The sequence below is a fragment of the Calonectris borealis genome, chromosome Z (genome assembly GCF_964195595.1).
Source record: "Calonectris borealis chromosome Z, bCalBor7.hap1.2, whole genome shotgun sequence".
NCBI lineage: Eukaryota > Metazoa > Chordata > Aves > Procellariiformes > Procellariidae > Calonectris > Calonectris borealis.
Genome location: NC_134352.1, coordinates 69,869,709 through 69,889,534, shown reverse-complemented (window position 1 = coordinate 69,889,534; position 19,826 = coordinate 69,869,709). Strand labels below are relative to the sequence as shown.

General features: G+C 36.7%; 1 protein-coding gene across 1 annotated transcript in view; it reads right to left on the bottom strand.

Moving 5' to 3' along the window:
* Positions 1-19,826, bottom strand: part of HCN1 (hyperpolarization activated cyclic nucleotide gated potassium channel 1) — a 199,384-nt gene that overhangs the window by 169,451 nt on the left and 10,107 nt on the right. The window contains exon 2 of the mRNA XM_075136295.1: positions 5,901-6,324. Within this exon, the coding sequence (XP_074992396.1) occupies positions 5,901-6,324 (424 nt within the window). The remainder of the gene's footprint in view (positions 1-5,900; positions 6,325-19,826) is intronic.

Here is a 19,826-nt window from a genome sequence, read left to right as displayed (position 1 = left end):
TGAAAATGTTTTGATTCACGTGTTCTTTCATATTATATAATGCTTTATTTTGCAATTTAGGTATTATTTATGTATCTTTTCTATCATTTCAGTTCTAACCATATAAGCAAATTATATCTAGTAAACTAGAATTACACTATCAAGACACAGCCTCAACAGTATCAAAGAAACTGCCTTTACACTCTCTAATTTAAGCAAAGAAAGAAAAGGTCTAGTAGTCAGGGTTCTGGCTCTATAGGTTCAGAATCTGCAGATAAGATACCTTGCTCTCAACTGCTGTCAAAGAGACAGACTATCCATTAGCCAACATCCCAGTTGAATTAGGGAGGAATACCAGCGCTGAGAGTCCTACCCAGTAATGAACTGACAGCCAGCGCAACTCCCAGGCACAAAGGGAATGCGTTCCCTCCGGGGAACCGGGCTGAGCAACCCCCCGCTCTGATGAAGCTGAGAGCTCATCTTCGACCATAGCTATGTTGAGCAAGGAGCACTCTTAGATTTTGTAATTCAAACTGCAAGCAAACTGCACGGGGTTTTTTCCCTCTACGTTACACTAGAGGCGGAGCCGCTCAGCACATGTCAGGCACACACGGCAACAGCTCCGTCTGGTCGGGAAGGCTGCAGAACAAGGAGGAAGACCCAAGCAAACCTCGCAGGTGTCTGAGAGATAGCCCAGAACAAAATGGAAGTCAGCTGTCTACATACGCAAGTAAGTATCTGCGCACTAAACAACAACATGAATAACTGGTTTGCATATTTATTTAGTCCTGCTAGGGAACACTTCTTAGGGAAAAAAAACAAAAAGGTGCCATACATCTCAGGTTTTGATATTTCTTATCGATCCACATAACCTGTCCCCAGCCATAGACTTTATGTGGGAGGACGCAAATTCACTAATTTATACATAAGAGGCATTTTCCAAGCAGGACTTTCCAAAAGAATGCAAAACTTGCTTTTCTGTTTCCTTCCTGTAAAAACTGGCAGGAAATAGGGATTTTCTCCTACTTCAATCTTCTTAATGGTGGGAAGGCAGAAGACACCAATACAGAGGCTTTGTGGCAGAATTCACAGACTTTGTGCCACTAAGAGAAGGTGGGCTCTCCTTCCCCCAGAGTTATTTAACAAGTTTCCTCCTCTCAGTTCCTATGAGCTAGACGACTCGTATTTGATTGATGCATCTGTAATAGGCACTAAAATATGTGTTCCGCTTTAAGCTAATTTACTTTAAAAAATGCCACTCAACCTGTACTGGTATGCTTATTTGCAGTACTTCACTAATTGATACAAGTTTATACAGCCTAGGAAATATATTTTAAATTATCTCCTTGGAGGACAGGAATTAAAGCTGAATGAAAGGAAAGCAAAAAAAAAATTATGTCATCTCCCATTTCCATGGGACCATTAACTAAAAAAGTAAGTAAAACTACATAATACCATCATTGACAGGAAAACTCCACGTCTTGTAGACACAGTCCTGTCAAAATAAAATAAAATTAATAATCCAATCACTAAAGATACATCTTTTCATCCAACACTACCAAGTACCCACCTAACTCATCATCTCCCCCTTCCCACACAATTCCCCAGTCAGTGATCAAAAGCAGAGACAAAAAACCTTGACTTCTCACCTGGCTCTAGGAGAAAGAAAAAGTGGTTGGATTTTCTATAGGGGACAAAGTCATCTGTGTACCTACCACAGAAACAGCAGGCTGCTGAAGTAAGAGTTGTCCTCTGTTGTCCGGATATCACAAGTGTTCTTTTACAATACTTTTATTTAGGCAACAATAATGACTGAACATCATATACACATAATACGTATTTTTGTACTGTTGGCAACAAGCAGAACAAGGAGAGGACACCTAGTGGTGATCTGTCACAATTAGGGTTGGCAGCGTGGAAGCAACGGATGAAATTGTTAATGCAGGACCTGATTTGGCACAGCTCTTACACACTCAATTTTTAAGCATTTTAGTAAGACTTAGCATTCAAGCAAGCTTGTATTTATGAGCTCTTCTGGATCGGCATTACTGTGATTATTAGACATAAAACAGAAAAGTAGAATAAGACACGTCTGTGTGACATGCTCAGAAATATGTTTCATTAAACACCAGAGCTTTAGCAACAGCCAGAATGGGTATCAACACTTACGTAGGTTCATGAACCTTGAAATGGTCTGGCAAATTGAAAACCAGATTTCAGTACAAGTCAAACCAAAATAAGGCATGGCTGTAATTTACAATTATCACATATTTTACGAGATTATTTTTTGCAAAACACAACCTTTTATTGCACATCTTGCAATAAGCATTCAGTCACTTTAAAATTGGTTCTGATTCTACATAATCAGACATCTCAGAGCGAGAAAGACTTAGGGTACAGTTTCAGAAGTACCACGTCTATTTGCTCACACATCTACCAGGCCTTATCCTGTGATTAGAATAGCTGTAAGCAAAGCTATTGAAGTCTGGTTTTTAAGCAGCTTTTGGAAAATACTGTTATTTGAAAGAATTGGTAAATTTATGTCATAGACAAATGTAAAGCAAAGTGGCATATCATTTGGCATGTAACAATGTATTTATTCCTAATTGTTTGTATCGTTTATTTTTAATTGCTCAGTTATCTATGAGCACATTTAACTAAAAATAACTTATTAGTTGCATGCAAATCTACGTAAAACGTTCAGGGGTCAGCAGCTTTGGCAGTGTCAGAAAATAAGTTAAAGTAAATAAGAATTAGGTCCAGTATGTCCTGTTCAGTATTTTTAGCAACCTATGCTAAAAAAAAAGAAAAAAAGCCGAGACAAACCCACTGTCAGAAATTAACACAAAAGTGTAATTTTTGCAAAAGTATAATTTCTGCAATCATCAATTTAAATAACAATATTTTTCTTGCATGTTATAGTATATAATTTTGTTTAAGTAAGTATATGATCTATTTGTCAACATCTGAGTTGTAGAGGACTGGAATATTGGATATTGTAGCTAAAAAGCAGTTTTAGGACAGTGTGAATTTGCAAATTCAGTAAATTAATTCCTGCCAACATATCTCATGTCCCTTTGTTAAAGTGTTTTTCCCATTTCCACTGAGTCATTCATTTGGATAAGCTATTAACATCAGACTGATATATCAGATTTCATATATATTGCACCACAGGCTATAGCTCTGTTCCCTCACAACAGTTAAGGAGAAAGCTTCTGCAATGCATACATTAGTTGCCTCAATATTATTCTACGTGGCTGTTAGCTGCTTGATCTTGATTTAATTGATTTAAATGATGTGGAAATAAATAAAGAAAAGGAACCATGTTTCACCAGTATCATATAAAAAACTTTTAAATTTTTGCCTACTCATCTTAAAGTTGAGGATACTGACCAACTGAAGTCCAGGTATGTGATACTAAAAAAGGAAAAGCTCAAACAATTTCAACCTGCCTTTTATGTTGGAGGACATATAAATACCTCAATGGGATAATACCCTGATTATACAACCTGGTTTGTTCATCGATCAGTTTTCCATGAAGTATCCTCGTGGCAGGTTATGAAGAATGGGTTTGCTGGCTGTCCTCTCAATATTTTTGCTCATTATTCTGAATCCAAATACATAATATTTCAGATTTATCTGCATCACATTTAAAACCAACATGTCAGCCCATATGCAAAAACTATTAAATCCTTTTAACCAACACAAATAGGCCCCAGTTCTGTGTCATAAAAATTAGTTAACAGTTGCTCCCTGTTGTGCATGTGCAAACACACACAATACAGAAAAGATTCATATCAGCAGCAAAGGTCTCGCTGACTACCCAACTATTGTTTCCTAATTCAGCAAAGTTCACCCCTACCCAGTTTTTTTGGTTTAAAACCTTACAACGCTACAACACACCATTTCTCCAAAGTAGTAATGGATCACCGTGCAGAAAAGTTTCACAAGCTACATCCAAAATAATAATCAACTACTGTGATAACAAAACCCAAATGTGAAAATCCATGGCCGTCTTCATTTCTGATATCTGTAAAATGCTAAACAAAAAAAAACAACATTTTTTTCTTGCACACATTTCATTTTGGGATTTATCAGAACCTGATTCAGTCTACGTATTTACCACTGTTCCCGCATGTTCTCACAGTCATCAGAAATCTTTTTTAAAAGCAGCTAACGAGCTACTTGCTGCTTTATTGCAGGCTCAAAAAAAAACCAACAGAAAAAAACCTTCAGACCCTCTTTCACCTTCCTGAGAACATCCAGGGAGCACTATAATGTGTTATCAAACACAAAAAGATGGACTTCACTTATTTTCAATACTTGTCAAATAAAGAATCGTACAAGAAATATTTCACAACTTTTACTAGTGGAATCAAAGGTGAAGTTGCAATCAAGCAGCCATTCACTAAACATTAAATGGACAAACACCAGCTGTTGCTGGTTTGGACCACATCCTCTGGTAACTTCTAGTCCCACTTGAGGGCCGATTCAACTATTTGTGATTTAGAATACCTGATTTACCTTTGACAACAGACGGAAGGGGAAAAAAAAAGGTATTAATTTCTTTGCTAGCAGGGCTTTATAGTGGCAAGCTATTAACTCAAGCTGCCAGCAAATAATGTCATTGAAGACATTTCAGAAGGTTGTCTCTCTGTAAAGCACAGAGGAGACAAAAGCACAGCTTTATGGTAGAACTGCAAAATATGCTTAATCATTTGCCTTAGTTAAATTGAGTACAAAACTGCAGTGCTTTATTTCTGTGTCAAAAATATAGTTACACTGCATTACAGGGAGGCAAAAAGAAGTAGCATTTAAAAAACACAGTAATAAAAAATAATGACCTATTTCAGGAGCTTTTTGAGAAACAACTATAAATTTATTAGACTTTTGATACTTAGTATCATCCAGCATCACGCCATTTTTAAATACAATCTGACTTTACTTGTGAGATGGCTTTGCATTTAGGTTAAACCAGAAAGTGAATATAATACTGGAGATGACCAGCAGAAAAAGCACCAGAAATGGTACCAAATCATTCTTCAATATTCATTTAATTAAATAAATCTTTATCAAAGTAGGTAAATAAATTTATGCCAATCTATTTTAATAGTCCTTCCATGAAAATGCTTTACAAGGTTTAGAAAACAGCAGTTATTTTTCCCGTGTTGTTAGCATTTCCTTTTAAAATATATTATGATATTTAGAACTACAGAAATGAGGACAGGCAAGAAATGAAATGACTGAATCATGGTGAGATGTGCCAAAGCATTAAACACTTCCTAGCCATGAGCATGCCAAATTAGGGAATGCCATAATTTCCTGGAAATGTCACCATGCCAAATTGGCAGGCAGCATAAGGTCACACCTGGAAGTAGTAGAGTTGACAGTTTAGAAGGCAATGACTCAAAATTTGAACTACCCATTTTTTATAAAGAAGGTCAGTATTTGATATATTAGGCTACATACGGCCCTCAAACAACAAGCATTCTAGGAAATCTACTCAATTATAAATGGTTTCAATTTCTCCCGAAATAGAAAAATATGAAGATGTATTTTAAGTTCGCTGTAATTAGAAGAGTATTAATGTCATAAGTTTAAGTGCTAGTCACCAAACTCAAATGCAGATTTAGGTGGTTGCTAAAATTTCTAATATTCTCAGTAGGAGCCCATCCATGCTTATTGTGCTGATGGTCCCAAACGTATTTTTGGTCTCAGTTGTTAGCAGAGAGAAGATGCTTACTCTGTGGTTTTTTTCCCAAAAAGGCTTTTCTACTACCACCTGTATGGAGTTACACTAATTAGCGAGTAAAAACTCTTTATTTCATTCTGGTTCTTGTGTAGCTCTTCAGAGAAACCTGACTAGTTTTTTTGGAGGAATAAGGTCTTAATGAATGATGTTATAACCGTATAAATCTTACCTCTTCCCACTGGTGTATGTATCTAATCAGTCTTGAGAGGCGTAATAAACGTAATAGGCTGAGGATTTTTGTAAATCTCACAATACGAAGTGCTCTTGCTGTCTTGTAAACCTCAGAGTCCATTCCTTTTTCTACAATGAGAAAGATATAATCCACTGGTATCGATGAGATGAAGTCAACCACAAACCAGCTTTTTAAGTAATTCATCTTAATGATTTTAGGGTCCAGTATTATTTCAGAGCTGTCTTCATTTACAGTTCCAGTTCTAAAATTCATGATCAAGTCCAATAGAAAAACAGTGTCTGATGCCACATTGAAAATAATCCATGGTGTTGTTGTTTGTTCTGTGAAGAATGTGATTCCAACTGGTATAATGACAAGGTTTCCAACCATCATTATGAGCATGATTAAGTCCCAGTAAAACCTAAAAAAAAAAGGAAGAAACAGAATGGTTGATGTACTGTGATAAAACATGCTTAGAAAAATGGTCTCTATCATGCCACCAACTTCACCTCAAGATGCTTAAACATTTTGCTAATGTTAAGAAAACTCTCATTGTTTTAACTCATTCAATATATTCACAGTCAGTAGAGAAGACAAAGTAATTAATACATTTCATTATGTGCCTTCCTTCTCAAGAATACACATCTAGGATAAAGACAGTACTATGGCTTATCTCTCTATGGCATATCTGAAAGGTGTGCATGTGTGGCACTCAGTAGACCTCTCCAGACTCCTATCAAAACCTATTAGTGGGTTTATATAACCAAAACTGATGTCTGGTGCCAATCAGAATTAGCAATGCAATATTTTTTTTAAGGCTTCTATTCAAATGGAACCCAAATTTCTAACAGATAACATATTAAATGTAAGTACCTCTTTGCAAATGTACTCATACCATTACAGTGCTGGAATAAAATTAGAGGAAGAGAAAAAAAGCGCTAAAGCAAAAAACTGAAACAAAAATTAGATAACATCTAAATCTTCATCCACTTTTACAATCTGAATTGAAATTTCATGTATTTTTACAACCTCATAGTCTATCTTCTTTCAGAGCTAGCTGAGAAGTCTGGACAATAATAGCTGCAACTTGCATAGTATAAAATGGGTATTTCACCATTTCGCTCCAGAAGTATCTAAAGGCTCCCCTCTAACGCTGTTAGAACGCTGCTAACAGTGCTTGATAGGGATGGTAGAGAGCCAGACTCTAACTTTAGTATCTGTTATAGAAATGGTGAGTAAACCCACCTATTACATAGAATATACATCTATCCTGATGGAAGACTTCCAGGGGATGGTAGTATATACCCAACAGATTTTAAGAAAATTATGATAACTCCTAAATGTTAAATTGTCAAAGAAAGTTACTCTTGTTCAATAAAAGAACTGAAACTGAACTTGAGAAAGCCTGAACCCAACGCATGACCTCCTGTTCTGCTTGAGAACATGATCTGTTCAACTAAACTTGATTTGGGGAGGCACAGAAACCAGTCAACAACAGTTCCCCATGGACTCATTAGACTTCCTAGAAGACTAGGGGCAGCAATGGCTCCACAACTATCTCCCTGCTCCAGGCCCCCGTCGCAGTGGTGCCCTGCGCGGTGGACATGTGATGGACATGCCACTCCAGTACTGACTTCCAAGCCACTTCCATCTTATCAGCACCAGCCTCCTGTAACGCAACAAACACCCTCATCTCGGTAAAGGTTCGTGGCAATCAACAATAATAATAGTTTAACGGACCACAAAACATTTCAGAACCACGAGTTTAGTTTTTGCTAGACTTGCACACAGCATATGGATTACATTAGATTTTGGAGATTGCTTCTTGTATTCGCCAAATGATCCAGGTTTATAAATTCCCTTTGTTCCACGTTTTATCTGTGAAAATACTTCTGAGTTTACAAATTGCTGATCTGAGAATATAAATAATTAACTGTTACTGTAAAACACACTAAAGAAAAAGTAGCATAGGTTTGAGAGTGGCATGAGAATTCCCAATTCTAAAATTCTTTATTCCAAGATAACTACAGAGATTAGACTTGACTATCATTTGAGAAAGTAGATGGCACAGTACCTTTAACGGGTACTCAGAAATTGCGTGAAATAGACTTTACAAGTAATTCCCTGTGTACCACAATGTGATTCATGTCTTATACATTTTCAATCTTGAAATAAATGTGAATACTAAGTGCCAGAAATACTCAGTTTTATCCAGGCTGTATGTATTTTTGCTTAGCATGTGATGGTATTCACCGTATCTGTACCATATCTGGCAAAACCTTCCCCATTTCTCTTTTTAAATGCATGTAATAGGCTCTTTGCTGTGCTAGATTCCTTTTCAATAATCTAGAATTACCATACAGAAGGAACCACTAAATTCATGTATCACTGCTACTGTGATCTACAGGTACAATTACCACAAACACTTTTACAACACTATCGACCAAAATATTTCACAAAACTGTTCTGGTAGAATAAACGTCTCCAAGGAATCCTGAAAATGAGTGGAAAACAACTAGGAAATAATCACAAGAGGCGTACTTGTATCTGTGGCTCACTCCTAAGCAAAGCATCGCTTGGTTTCAGATTGACCTTTACTTTTCAGCAGCACAGGGAGCGGTTACGCAACGAAGGCGAACCAAAGCCACACAACCACCAGCCGCACAGCCAACACAAAATATAATACCGAACCAGGTGTTTTTATCCTAAAGTAATCCGCGGTTTAAAAGATCATTATGTACTATGATTATGCAAAACATGCTGGAGTTCCTGATGCTGAATGTCAGCAAAACTGGTAGCGTTAGGGCTTCAGTAATAAAATAAGACTGAATGCTAAGGACTCTGAGATTGTACCAGTTTCGTATTTTGATTTTAGCCCACAATATAGTATAAGCTGATTAGTTAGTACAAAAACTCTTATTATATTATGTTTTATTTTTCATTTAGAAATGAATCAGACATTTTCTTTTAGGAAAATGTTTCCAAATGCCATTCTGTTATACGATTTTTTTTTTTTTCAGGTGAGAAAAACTAGATACAACTCCCTGTATTGCCCTTCTGTGACCGGTGCAGAGAAAGTAATACAATGCGTTCCTTGCCTACCGGTTCAGAACATCCTACTATTCATGTAACCGAGAGGAAGCTGAAAAGCTTCACGAGACGGTGCAAGGAGCTGCTACCGAGACGCAGAGGTAGCCCTTTGTTTCAAACTATTTTTAGCATTATTTATTTATTTTTGCTACTTCCCGCCCCCCGCAGTGAGGATGGTTATAAATTTAAAACTTACAATCTCAGAGTTCCAGATTTATATAAAGTACCATAAAATGATGACAAAAAGCAAGGAAGAGAGAGGTCTATGACACAAAATTTTCGAGAACGAGGGGAAAAAAGTAACAGCCTGGGGGTAATGAGATGTTCCAGAGCTCGTAACGAGAAGCAAGAACTGACCTTAGCCCCACAGCAAACAGCTGCAGAGCTTACTGCTCCTCTGAAGCTCACTCAGTACAGTTGCTACTAGTTGCCATTAACTGAAGGTACAGAGGTCAGCACCGCACCCCACCGAACTGTACCTGAAACTTTTTAAACGCTTCTAAATGACTCGGAGGTTTAATATCTCTAGGTGAAAGTCTAGAGACTAAAGAAGTCTAGAAGTCTAAAGACTTCTACTTGAAGTCTTCAAGTATTAAAAAAGTATAAAAAAACAGTTTTAAGGCATTTTTTTTTTAAATTTTAAAGAATTATTTTATACAGAAATAAAAGAAAACATCATGCTAATTATTACTTTGGAATTCTCAAATAAAAATGGAGTCATAGACCTCTTTCAGTGCTCTTTTCACTCATGATTTATCTACTATACTTTCAAAACTTACGGTAATAACACAGTGTTTTTTACAGCTCTGGAACACAGTGCTGAAGCTTTGGTGGTTTATTTATCGCCACAGGCTATCCTGGATAGGATGAACAGTCTGTTCAAAACGAGTGCCTACCCAAGCAGCGATAAAGACCTACTTAGAATTAATTAATCAATGTTTGTACTAAGCTTAATAATGTAAGGCACTATGAATTCTAACAGGCACTTTATGTATCCAACCCAAAGAAAACTGAGTCTTAAAGAAGGAAGTTTCAGCTCTAAGTAGTTAATTTGCTGCGTAGTTTGCTGTATATACAACTATGTAAAAAGTCATTCAGATTTGCTTGCTTTATTTTTTCCTGGTTGCTGCCCATTTTCAGAGCAGTCTCCATGTCCTTGAATCAGTGTAGTTTGATATATGATTATCCTTACGGTACCCCCAAATTGACCCAGCAGAAGTAGTCAGTGGCCTCACAAACCACACAGCAGAGTGAACAGCACCTCTAAGGCACTGCATGCTGTGACCTGAGGCTACAGAGCAGTCCGGGCTTTGCTTAAGATTAAGGTTTTCTGAGTTTCCAGAAAGATCATAAAAGTCTGATTATTTATAAAAAAGAGCAAAACATATTGGCAAGACTTCATGAAATTCAGTCGCAAATACGTTATAAAATGGAAGGTCTTTGAAAAAGATATTAATTCAAATTGCTTGTAAAATATCTTTCAAACCAAACCTGATGCACCTGAGACATGATTTGACTCTACACATTCAGGGAATCAAAAACTGTAAAAAATTTTCACAAGCTTTCCATGGAAAACTTGACTCCTCTTTATTTAAATATTTTGATTGACTGGCAGATGCTCAGTGAAATGAACACTGACTTTTTTTTATGGCACCTTCAAACGCAGCTTTATTTCTTTTGCTTTCATGGATCATCAGTTCACCTAACAGAGAAATCAATGTCCTATACAGAACAAAACAATCTTACTAGAAATAACAGTAATTTAAAACTTTATTACAACGTACTGTAAAAAGCAGTATACTTGGTATTATCCGTGTCAGAATTTGATTTTCATAGGACATGCCATCCTCCTCTTGCTGTCCAAGTATATTATTCTTTTAGTAAGAGAGAGCAAAGCTAGACACGCCTGAAAACATGTGCAACTGGCAGATAATTACTGGGATGTGTTGGAAAGGACAGGAGGATGAAGAAAGGAGGGTTTTCTTCAGGGGACCCAAATTCTTTTCATGATTGCACAGGTGTCTGTGCTTGAAAACTTTCGGAAAAATCATCACCATTTTTTTCACAACCTGATAGTGAGGATATCCCCCTTCTGCCCAGCTATCCATTTTCATTCTGCCTGTGTGTCTGTCTCTTACACATACACACAACTAGAGGACAACATGCTGCTTCTGGGAAAAAGGCATACAAATTCCTTCTGTATTAACATGAAATATTGCATTCAACATCCTTCGTGAAACATATTCTGTTTAAATGTTGCAAATTTATTATGGAGTGCTTCCGTGATTTTGGCTTAGCAGTAATTTTTTTATTTTAAAATTTCCAAACTTAGAATTTACTGTAACCTATATCTGTGTGATCACATTAATACAAACGCATTAAAATGACAGTGAAGTGTCACTTCTTTACATTGGCCAGTTTTGCGCTAGCAAACAGGTTACTTCTGCAGTTGTATTTTCCTTCTGTATGGATAAAACTTCCCTCATCTGAATGTACTTAATTTTGCAAAGCTTTAGGAAGACAAAAGGTTGGGTTTGGGTTTTGCTTTGTTTTTAAAAGATAAACTGTTCTCCTGAAATTGTTGATTTTTATTCTTTATTCTCCTCTATTTCTGCTCTGACAGCTTTTAGCTTATGTTAAGTAAACACAAACGAGGAATCCTGCAAGGCTGAAACAGAGTCCCTTTCGCGGCTCACCCCTTCCGATTGTAAAGCACACGCTACCACAGAGTACTAACAGCATCTCCTGCACTTCAAGTGCTGAGGTGGAAGGGCAGAAATATTATTAAGTAGAAGCCTGTGACACTTTCTCAGGTGAAAATTTCATCAATATTTACTATTCTTTTTTAAATTTAAAACATAACAAGCTTAATGAACTTTCACTGACTTAGCTAGGTAACCTGCTGAAGGAAAGGCTTTCTCTACCTGCCTGAGACTGGTCAATCTGGGATGAGGCAGAGGCTGACGTTCTGAAAACTCTGTTTCCCCGCCCAAATTATGAGCAGTGCTGGACCTGGGAATCTTCCAGCTTAATTGTTTCATTCTGATTCAGACTAATAGCGATTAAAAAAATAAAATAATAATGAAGTTTTCAGACCACCAGAAATCTTCATTTGATTTCAGACTTATACGCAAATCCTTCACTTCAAGGTTAGCCACATATACTTAGAGATCCAGCTTATATGCCTTGCTGTTATTTTTTAAATATTGATGCAATTTCCTACCTGGTAGCAGAAAAGGAATTCAAAGAGAGATTAATAAAATTCAGCAATACTGAATCTTCTCTTTTATATAACCATCGAACGTATCTAAAAATTACAAACTTGCACAATTTCAAACAGCTTTCATGAGTTTTATCTCATAACTAAACACACTTAGCAGTGGAGATTTGCAGTTTGTTGCTCAGTTGTGATTCTATGCACAAGGCAGATAATTAGATAAATGCAGCTCTCAGGGGACCTGATCAGAGCCCAGTGAAGCCAATGAACAGCAATTTACTACTTCCAAAAGTCTTTGGTTACAGCATTTGGTTAGGTTTAAAGCTCGAGTGCTTCAAAGGCTTGATTACTAGAAAAGAAAATGACAGTACTGTCCATGGAAAGTGATTATAAAATTAACTAATTAACATTATCCTTTTTTTTTTATCTATATATGTATATTTTCAGTAAATTCAACTAATATTTAAGCAATGGAAACTTCATCAAAGGATTTTTAATTCTTGGTACGCATGCAATAGCTTCTAAAGTTTTTATAGTATTTTACATGCATTAACAAATTAAGTCTCAGATTTCTGAGAAGTAAGGTACAGCAGTAATGTTGTCCTCATTGCATATGGAAGGGGAGGAAGGAGAGGACAAAGAGAAATTTATATAATGTGGCAATATTATTTAATGAGTCTTTTTGGTTTTAGCCAATAATCCCCTACCACGAGTGCTTGAATATGTCTGATGTTTGCAGTTGCTCTTCCTCCAGAGAAACTTATTAAACTACAGTGGAAAGAATTAAAGCCTGACTTCCACTTAACCTTGGGCAAGAACAGTGCACCACTGTCGGTGGAACTGATCCTGCTTTTGTACTCGCCCATCTTTACACAGTCCCTCCTTTCTTCAGCCCCATTCCTGGGTGAAAAAGCAGGGTGCTGCTCCTGTCCAGATCGCTACCAGCTAGGGGAAAGTGCTGATGAAGAATCAGGACTTACAAACGAGTTTTCTCCTTGAAAAAGTTGAATCTGGCTATGCTGATCAAAACAGATGTATTTCAGATCATCAGGATTGTTTCTGCATCAACACGCGTCACAGCACAAGTAACGTATCTTCCTCAAATTCACCCCCCCTGTTCAAACTGTTAGACCGAGGCCTCTCAGTATCAGGCAACATTTTGTGTAGGGACTGCAACTGATGTGTTTCAGTTTCGTATTACCAACCCATAAACCAATTGCAAATTGCCACATGCTGATTCTTCGTGTCAGCACATTTCTGTAGTGGATCACTGTAAAATATGCATTCACATTCTCAAATTAGAAATGACCACTTTACAGGCATAAGAAAAAGTTTGAAAGAGGCAGATCTAAAAATATTTCAGCTGCAAAATAATCTCTTATCTCATGTTGGAACACTTGCATTAATTAAGAATTTTGTAGTGACAGTAATTTTAAGAGTGCCATTTAGAAACATGACATTTAGGATGCCTCCATACTAAGTAAAAATTCAGAGGCTTAAATCGGGAGAAGCCTTCTGTAATTCCTCTCAACAAAGCACCATGTGAAAAGGAAGGTAACATAACCCACACCCCCTCGCAGAACCAAGAAAGCCAGACAATATCACCTTATATTCTTCTTTAATAGATTTTTTTTAACCAATTCAATCGCTCAATTAGCAGTGTAATCTTTAAAGTTTCTGCTGATGGAGAAAAGTCCATTTTCTCTACTTATCTCCAGAGAAGGAGACGACGGGGAAGACGTTGCTCAGCAGCCGTTGGCAGACCTCAGTCACGGGGTCTGGTGAGGAGACTGGCCTGTGACCACCAAATGAGTTGGGACAGTTAAGTTTTTGAGGTGAGTACCTCTGACAAAAATACCAAGACTAGGACCATCAACTTGCTTCCCACAAGACACCGAGATTTCTGGTACTTGGCATATATACTACTCCTAATAATCTCATTCTGATAATCAGAGGTAAAACTGGCTTTGTGCGTATAACTGTACAAGGATACAGTACGTTCGGACAAGCAGCTTCAAACACGAATCTTCATTTACGAGAATTTGGTGTATCATTTCTTGAAAAAGTTCACTGAAGGCAAGACTGGGCACTATGTTTAAACTGAAAAAAAAAAGGTAGTCTTCAAATTCATGAAGGGAAAAATCAGAGGTGTCAAAAAGTGTAAAAGAACTATAGATAGCTATGAAACAAGTTGATGGATTATACATGCAGACTTTGTACTCCTACATCATGAGTGAAAACAAATATACATGACTGAATATTTATACACCTCTTATGTATATAAGATGATTATTGTATGATATTGTACAGATGTACAAGATTCTAATGCAAGAACAAGTAACTGAGACAACATAAATATATCAAGCTAAATTATTATTTCCTTTTACAACTATTTATGGCTGATCTTTGGCTCCAAAGCCTATATTTCTTCAAACATTAAAATAAGTACTGAGATTACACTTTAAAATAAGGGGAAATACCGTTTTAGGAATTAGTAAGTTGTTTTATTGTCATCCATGAATATCACATGCTGCAGTAAATCATTTGCTTCAAAAGGTTATTAAATCTAATTAAAATATTTCTGTATTTTAAAAATATATTGTAATAATTAATTTGTGTTTGTTGTCAAAATAACATAAGAAACTGAGGAATTGGTGTTCAAATCAAATCAAAATTATAATTTTCTTCATTTTTACTTACACTTTGGTGAAAAAGGATTAAAATATATGTCAGACACTTTTTAGAAAAGCAAAGGAAAAAGAAGGATCAAATTCACAACAGAGCAACATGATAAGGAATTAGGGTCGTGTCACGTGCATCCCCCTTTTGCAAAACAGCTCAATACCTAGAGCTCTCACCAACACCTAGGAAAATCCATTCGACTTTCCTCATCTATCTGTGGGCAGCTGAGCCCAGGACCTCCCACCTCTCAGGGAAATTCATTACCCCCAAGCCATACTGTGTCTCCTGAAGTGAGGTACACTGCTGACACATTCTCCTTCCCTAAACTAATATAAACTAGAGCAGGAACCAACACCTTCTTCCCAGGGAAGGCAACCACTAGATTGGAGAGGAGTTCTGCCTTCTTTGCTCTGTCAAAGCAGAACAACTCCGAGAGGTGATATTGTTATTGAAAGTATGCATGCCAGAAGTGCTATGCAAAGTAAATGTACAGATTTACTTTCCAGCAATGGATGGAAATTACTCTGCACTTCCAGCATCTGGGCTGAACGGTTTTGATTCCTGAGTACGCACTTTTGACTCATGTCCACACTCAAAAATACTGAATTGTTATTTTATTAATTTTATTAACTGAATTCATTGTATCAATTTATCTATCATCTAAAACATCAATTGAAACAACAATTTTGTGCACAACACAAAATATTTTAAGAAATGAAAGAAGTCTTCCACAAGCCTGCTTATACCTTTCCCCATGTGTATTTATTAAGATTACCCTTTTACAGGGTGACACACCCTAGGAGCTCTGCACTAATGAGCAGGTAGGAAGGAGAATGCTCAGCTAAGAAGTTCAATATTCAGTTTTACCATTATCTTTCACAACAAAATTTCATATTTCATACACTAAAACACCTTTCCCTACCAGAAATAGAATGCAGCTTTTGCAGGTTTCTCCTCTTTACACCAACTATACTCCGAAATTCCCATTTTTTTCATTTTTCAGCTTGTATCCAGATCTCTCTGCTAGCCATTTGCCTTCCACAATGTTTAAGCAGATGCAATATAATTTTAACATTTCTTTAAAATTTCCCAATTTACACACTGCACGCTCCAGTCTTATCATTCTTTTTACAGCATAGCGCTCTCCTGCATTGCCAAAACAAATCAGCTAATTATGCAGCTAGACAGAGCAGTGACCAGATAGACCTGATATTCACTCGTTTAAAACAAAAAGGAAAACCCAGAAAAGCAAAAAAAGCAAACAAGAAAGAGAATACATGATGTTCAAAGATGTTCTAGTTATTAGCCTAAGTAACCGTGATCTTGTTAGTTTTACCTCTGCTCCTCTCGTCGTCTTTTCATGCTATTTACCCGCTGACGCTCCAGCAAGCTCCACGCAAGCAGGCCTGAGCAAAACCTCACGTGCTGCTGTTGCGAGCAGCTCAGTGAAGGGTGGAGGTCTGGAATACAAACCAAGTTTCTGGGGATGTAAAATCTGCCTCTCACATTTATGAACTTTGCTCAGTGTAATGGAATGCGATTGCTGAATGGCCCTCTTGCAATTTAATTCAATATAAGGAAACAAGGAAGCTTTTTTCAATGAAATGGCATTGGTTATTCTTAAGAAAAAGCAAACAAAAATGCCTTCCAAAAAAACCCAACAAAACAACTTATGTATACTCATTTATTAAATGTTTTTTTGATCTGCAAAACAGGAGATAACCTGCAATATTAAGCACCTCAAAGATTGCCTTTACATGCAATAAGGCCTTTTTTCCCTCCAGTAGACCTTTGCCAGCAGCAGTACTGCAGGTCATATCCACTGCTTGGTTGTAATTAAAAAACGAGGTTCCATTACGTTTTGTCACAGGTATACACAACACTGAAATAGATGGTCAAGATCAATTTCTAAAAACAATATGTATAAAATTGTGTTGGAAGTATTTATTGAATTATGGTAGTCTGGAAATACATTTGTTAATTATTGTTTTAGTTTAGTCATATGAAATGGTTGTTGAGCCACTGGAAGAGATTTGTTACCAATATATAGATTAATTTAAAATTCTATTCTATCTTCAGTGAGACAGAACCATCTATAGTAGTATACAAAATATGTGTATGAGATAAAGGTCTTTTCCTCCACAGTTGCCTTTTTTTTTTTTTTTAAAAAGAGAGGAAGTCACTTTAAGCTTCAGAAAAACATGTCAGTTTTCAGCCTGAAAAATAGAAGATTGATATTAAGATATTAAGATCTGAAAATTTATTCAAACTTAACCACAGGCTTTGTTATATGCTTCACCTATAAATATTTATCAGAAAAAATATAAAAGGGAATTATTTAATAATCTACTTCTCCACTTTATATTTTGGTAGAGTGTTTTGGTCTTCACAGTTGATTTTGAAGTCTCTTGGTACAAAAATTCTCTTTCTCCGATCTTCGGACGTTCAGACAAAGTAGTCCATATTCCTCAACAACGGCCCAGCCCCCGTGCGGCTCTCGAGATCAGCCACACAGTCCAGGTTAAGGGTGACAGGGGAAAGTGTCTGCCTGCAAGTAAAGTTGCCTATAATCGTAGCCACTGATAAGTGGCTCTAAAATAAGCACTCAAAGAAACTTTGGTCACGGACCTATGACCTGAACTACAAACAATAGCGAAAGTACCAAGGAAGCTATTTACTCCCATACAGACAGATGACTGTTGCTTTGATACAGGAAAACAAAAAGAGCTTCTCTTTACCGTGGTGAATAAAACACCAGATGACCATCTTTATCTTTCATCCATATTCACTCAAAATGAAGTTGTCTAAATATAATAAATAGGTTTCTGGCTTTCAGCAAATGAAAAACATTTTACTTCGGAGATCTCAGAAGAGGTTATAGCCACAAGCCAATATTCCTCAGAAAGACAAAATTTAATTTAGTCAAATATTTAATTTTTGGAGGACAGTGAGTTATGCACTATTCAAACACGTTTAAGGTAAAGATGTGTAATAATTAGAACAGCCAAATAGATGTTAATAATTCATTGGTGGAGAACAGCAAGAAAATGATTAACAGAACTTCTCATCATAATCTTAGAAAAGATATTGATCTGTAAACCGCAAATCAAAATATATAATATGACAGAAATGGAACATGAAGCATATTCAAATTATTCGGATATACTAGTTCTGCTAATGCACAGCACCCATGCGTGACATTTTTTAAAAATCAGTTTTACCATTTATGGCTTCTTATGGCTAGAATCCTGAAAGATGTTCAGGCACAGAGTCCAGATGCTTACAAGTATCTAGGTCCTTAGCTCGTTCTGAAATCCAAAGATAGATAGGCTCCTGACTTCCATCTCAGCTCTTCATCTCACATCCTATAGATTTGCACACTCTGTGCAGAGCACTGGGTAAAACTGACATTTTCAAAGCCATTCCAGAAATGGAAAAGTTTGTAGTGGAAACATGAAACCAAGTTAAATATCATATTCCGTTTGCTCATTTTGTCAGTGGCATAAAATCAGTATGTACATTCAATGTTAAGATGAGCTGCTATTCCCCGACACTTCATAGAATTACAAGTCAGCAGCCCCAGCAGGCACATCTGCTACCATTTTACACACATTCATGGTACCTGTGTTCCTGGGCTATAAAGCTAGCTCTCGGTCCCTGAAGCAAGTCTGAACTCCGTCGTGCTGTGAGGAACAAGTGTGGGAGTGGAAGTTCACTGCAGCTCTCCCATCCCTTCCACAGAAAGATAAATTTGGTCTAGCCTGTGGAGAACGTAAAAGTTGGCTGCAGCTTAGAAATGATAGAAACAACCATGGTCACATCGAGGCATGTTCATACAGTCCTGGCGAATGAGGGGGGGGTAGAGGTTGCTGAATAACACTGACAGGTTACTGAAGGAGTATTCTTCAGACCTGTCTTAGCGAGAACCATCTCTCGACAAAAGAAAATTAGCCTGCATGTGAATGACAGAGCACGGCATACAGGCAGACAACAGGAAAATCTACCTTTAGGAAACAAGAACAGAGGACAGTTTAAAGGGAAGCAAGAAATTTTAAACTCACAGCTAATAACTTTAAATAGCAAACTAAAACCAAAGACATTTAATTGGATTCAGTCATAATTTATGTCGTATTTAGTTCACATCTAAGTAATATGCATATGAAATAACAAAATTATTAGGTCCTGGATTTAATTATTTTCAACATCAAAAACCTTGAAATTGTTTTTAGATTTCTTCTTCCGTTTCAGGGAGATCAGCCATTATAATAAATTCACTACTTCAATGAATACACAAATAAGAACATATACAAATCCTACTCAACTTTTCAACACCTAGCAGTATATCACTGCATTTAATATTCTGTACCAAATTTCAAAAACACCTTTAAGTTAGTAAAAACATGTATTTTAGATATTTACTGGTAGAATACATGCAATTAAAAGTCAATTTTGGTCATGTGGGCACCTAAATTAGGTTACTTATCTCTCACTTGTCCCACACATGCAACGTCTATTGCTTAATAAGCCATCAGATTTCAGACATTTTCGATTTTGACCCTTTTTAAATGCTCTGTTAGATTGCCTACCATCTGGCAGCTCTTACGCTTGATACCACACTTCCTTTGCATTACAGAAGTGTGTTTCTTATAATTATATCTTTAATGTGATAGATGTATGCAACACTAGAATTCCCAAGCTGGCAATAAGCGGGCTGAGGGGACAAGTTCAGCAAAGTATCTTGTTACTAGGTGTATGGTAACAGCATGTTCAATTGCATCAGGTTGCAATTCTCAACAGAAAGCTGCCAACCTGCCCAAGTCATGGGAAGTAGAAAATGGGCATACAATTTTTTTTTTTTAAATTATTACAAGGTATTTATTTACCAACTCCTACGAAGTTTATAGGAAGACACTATGAAGAATACCTTGGCTAAC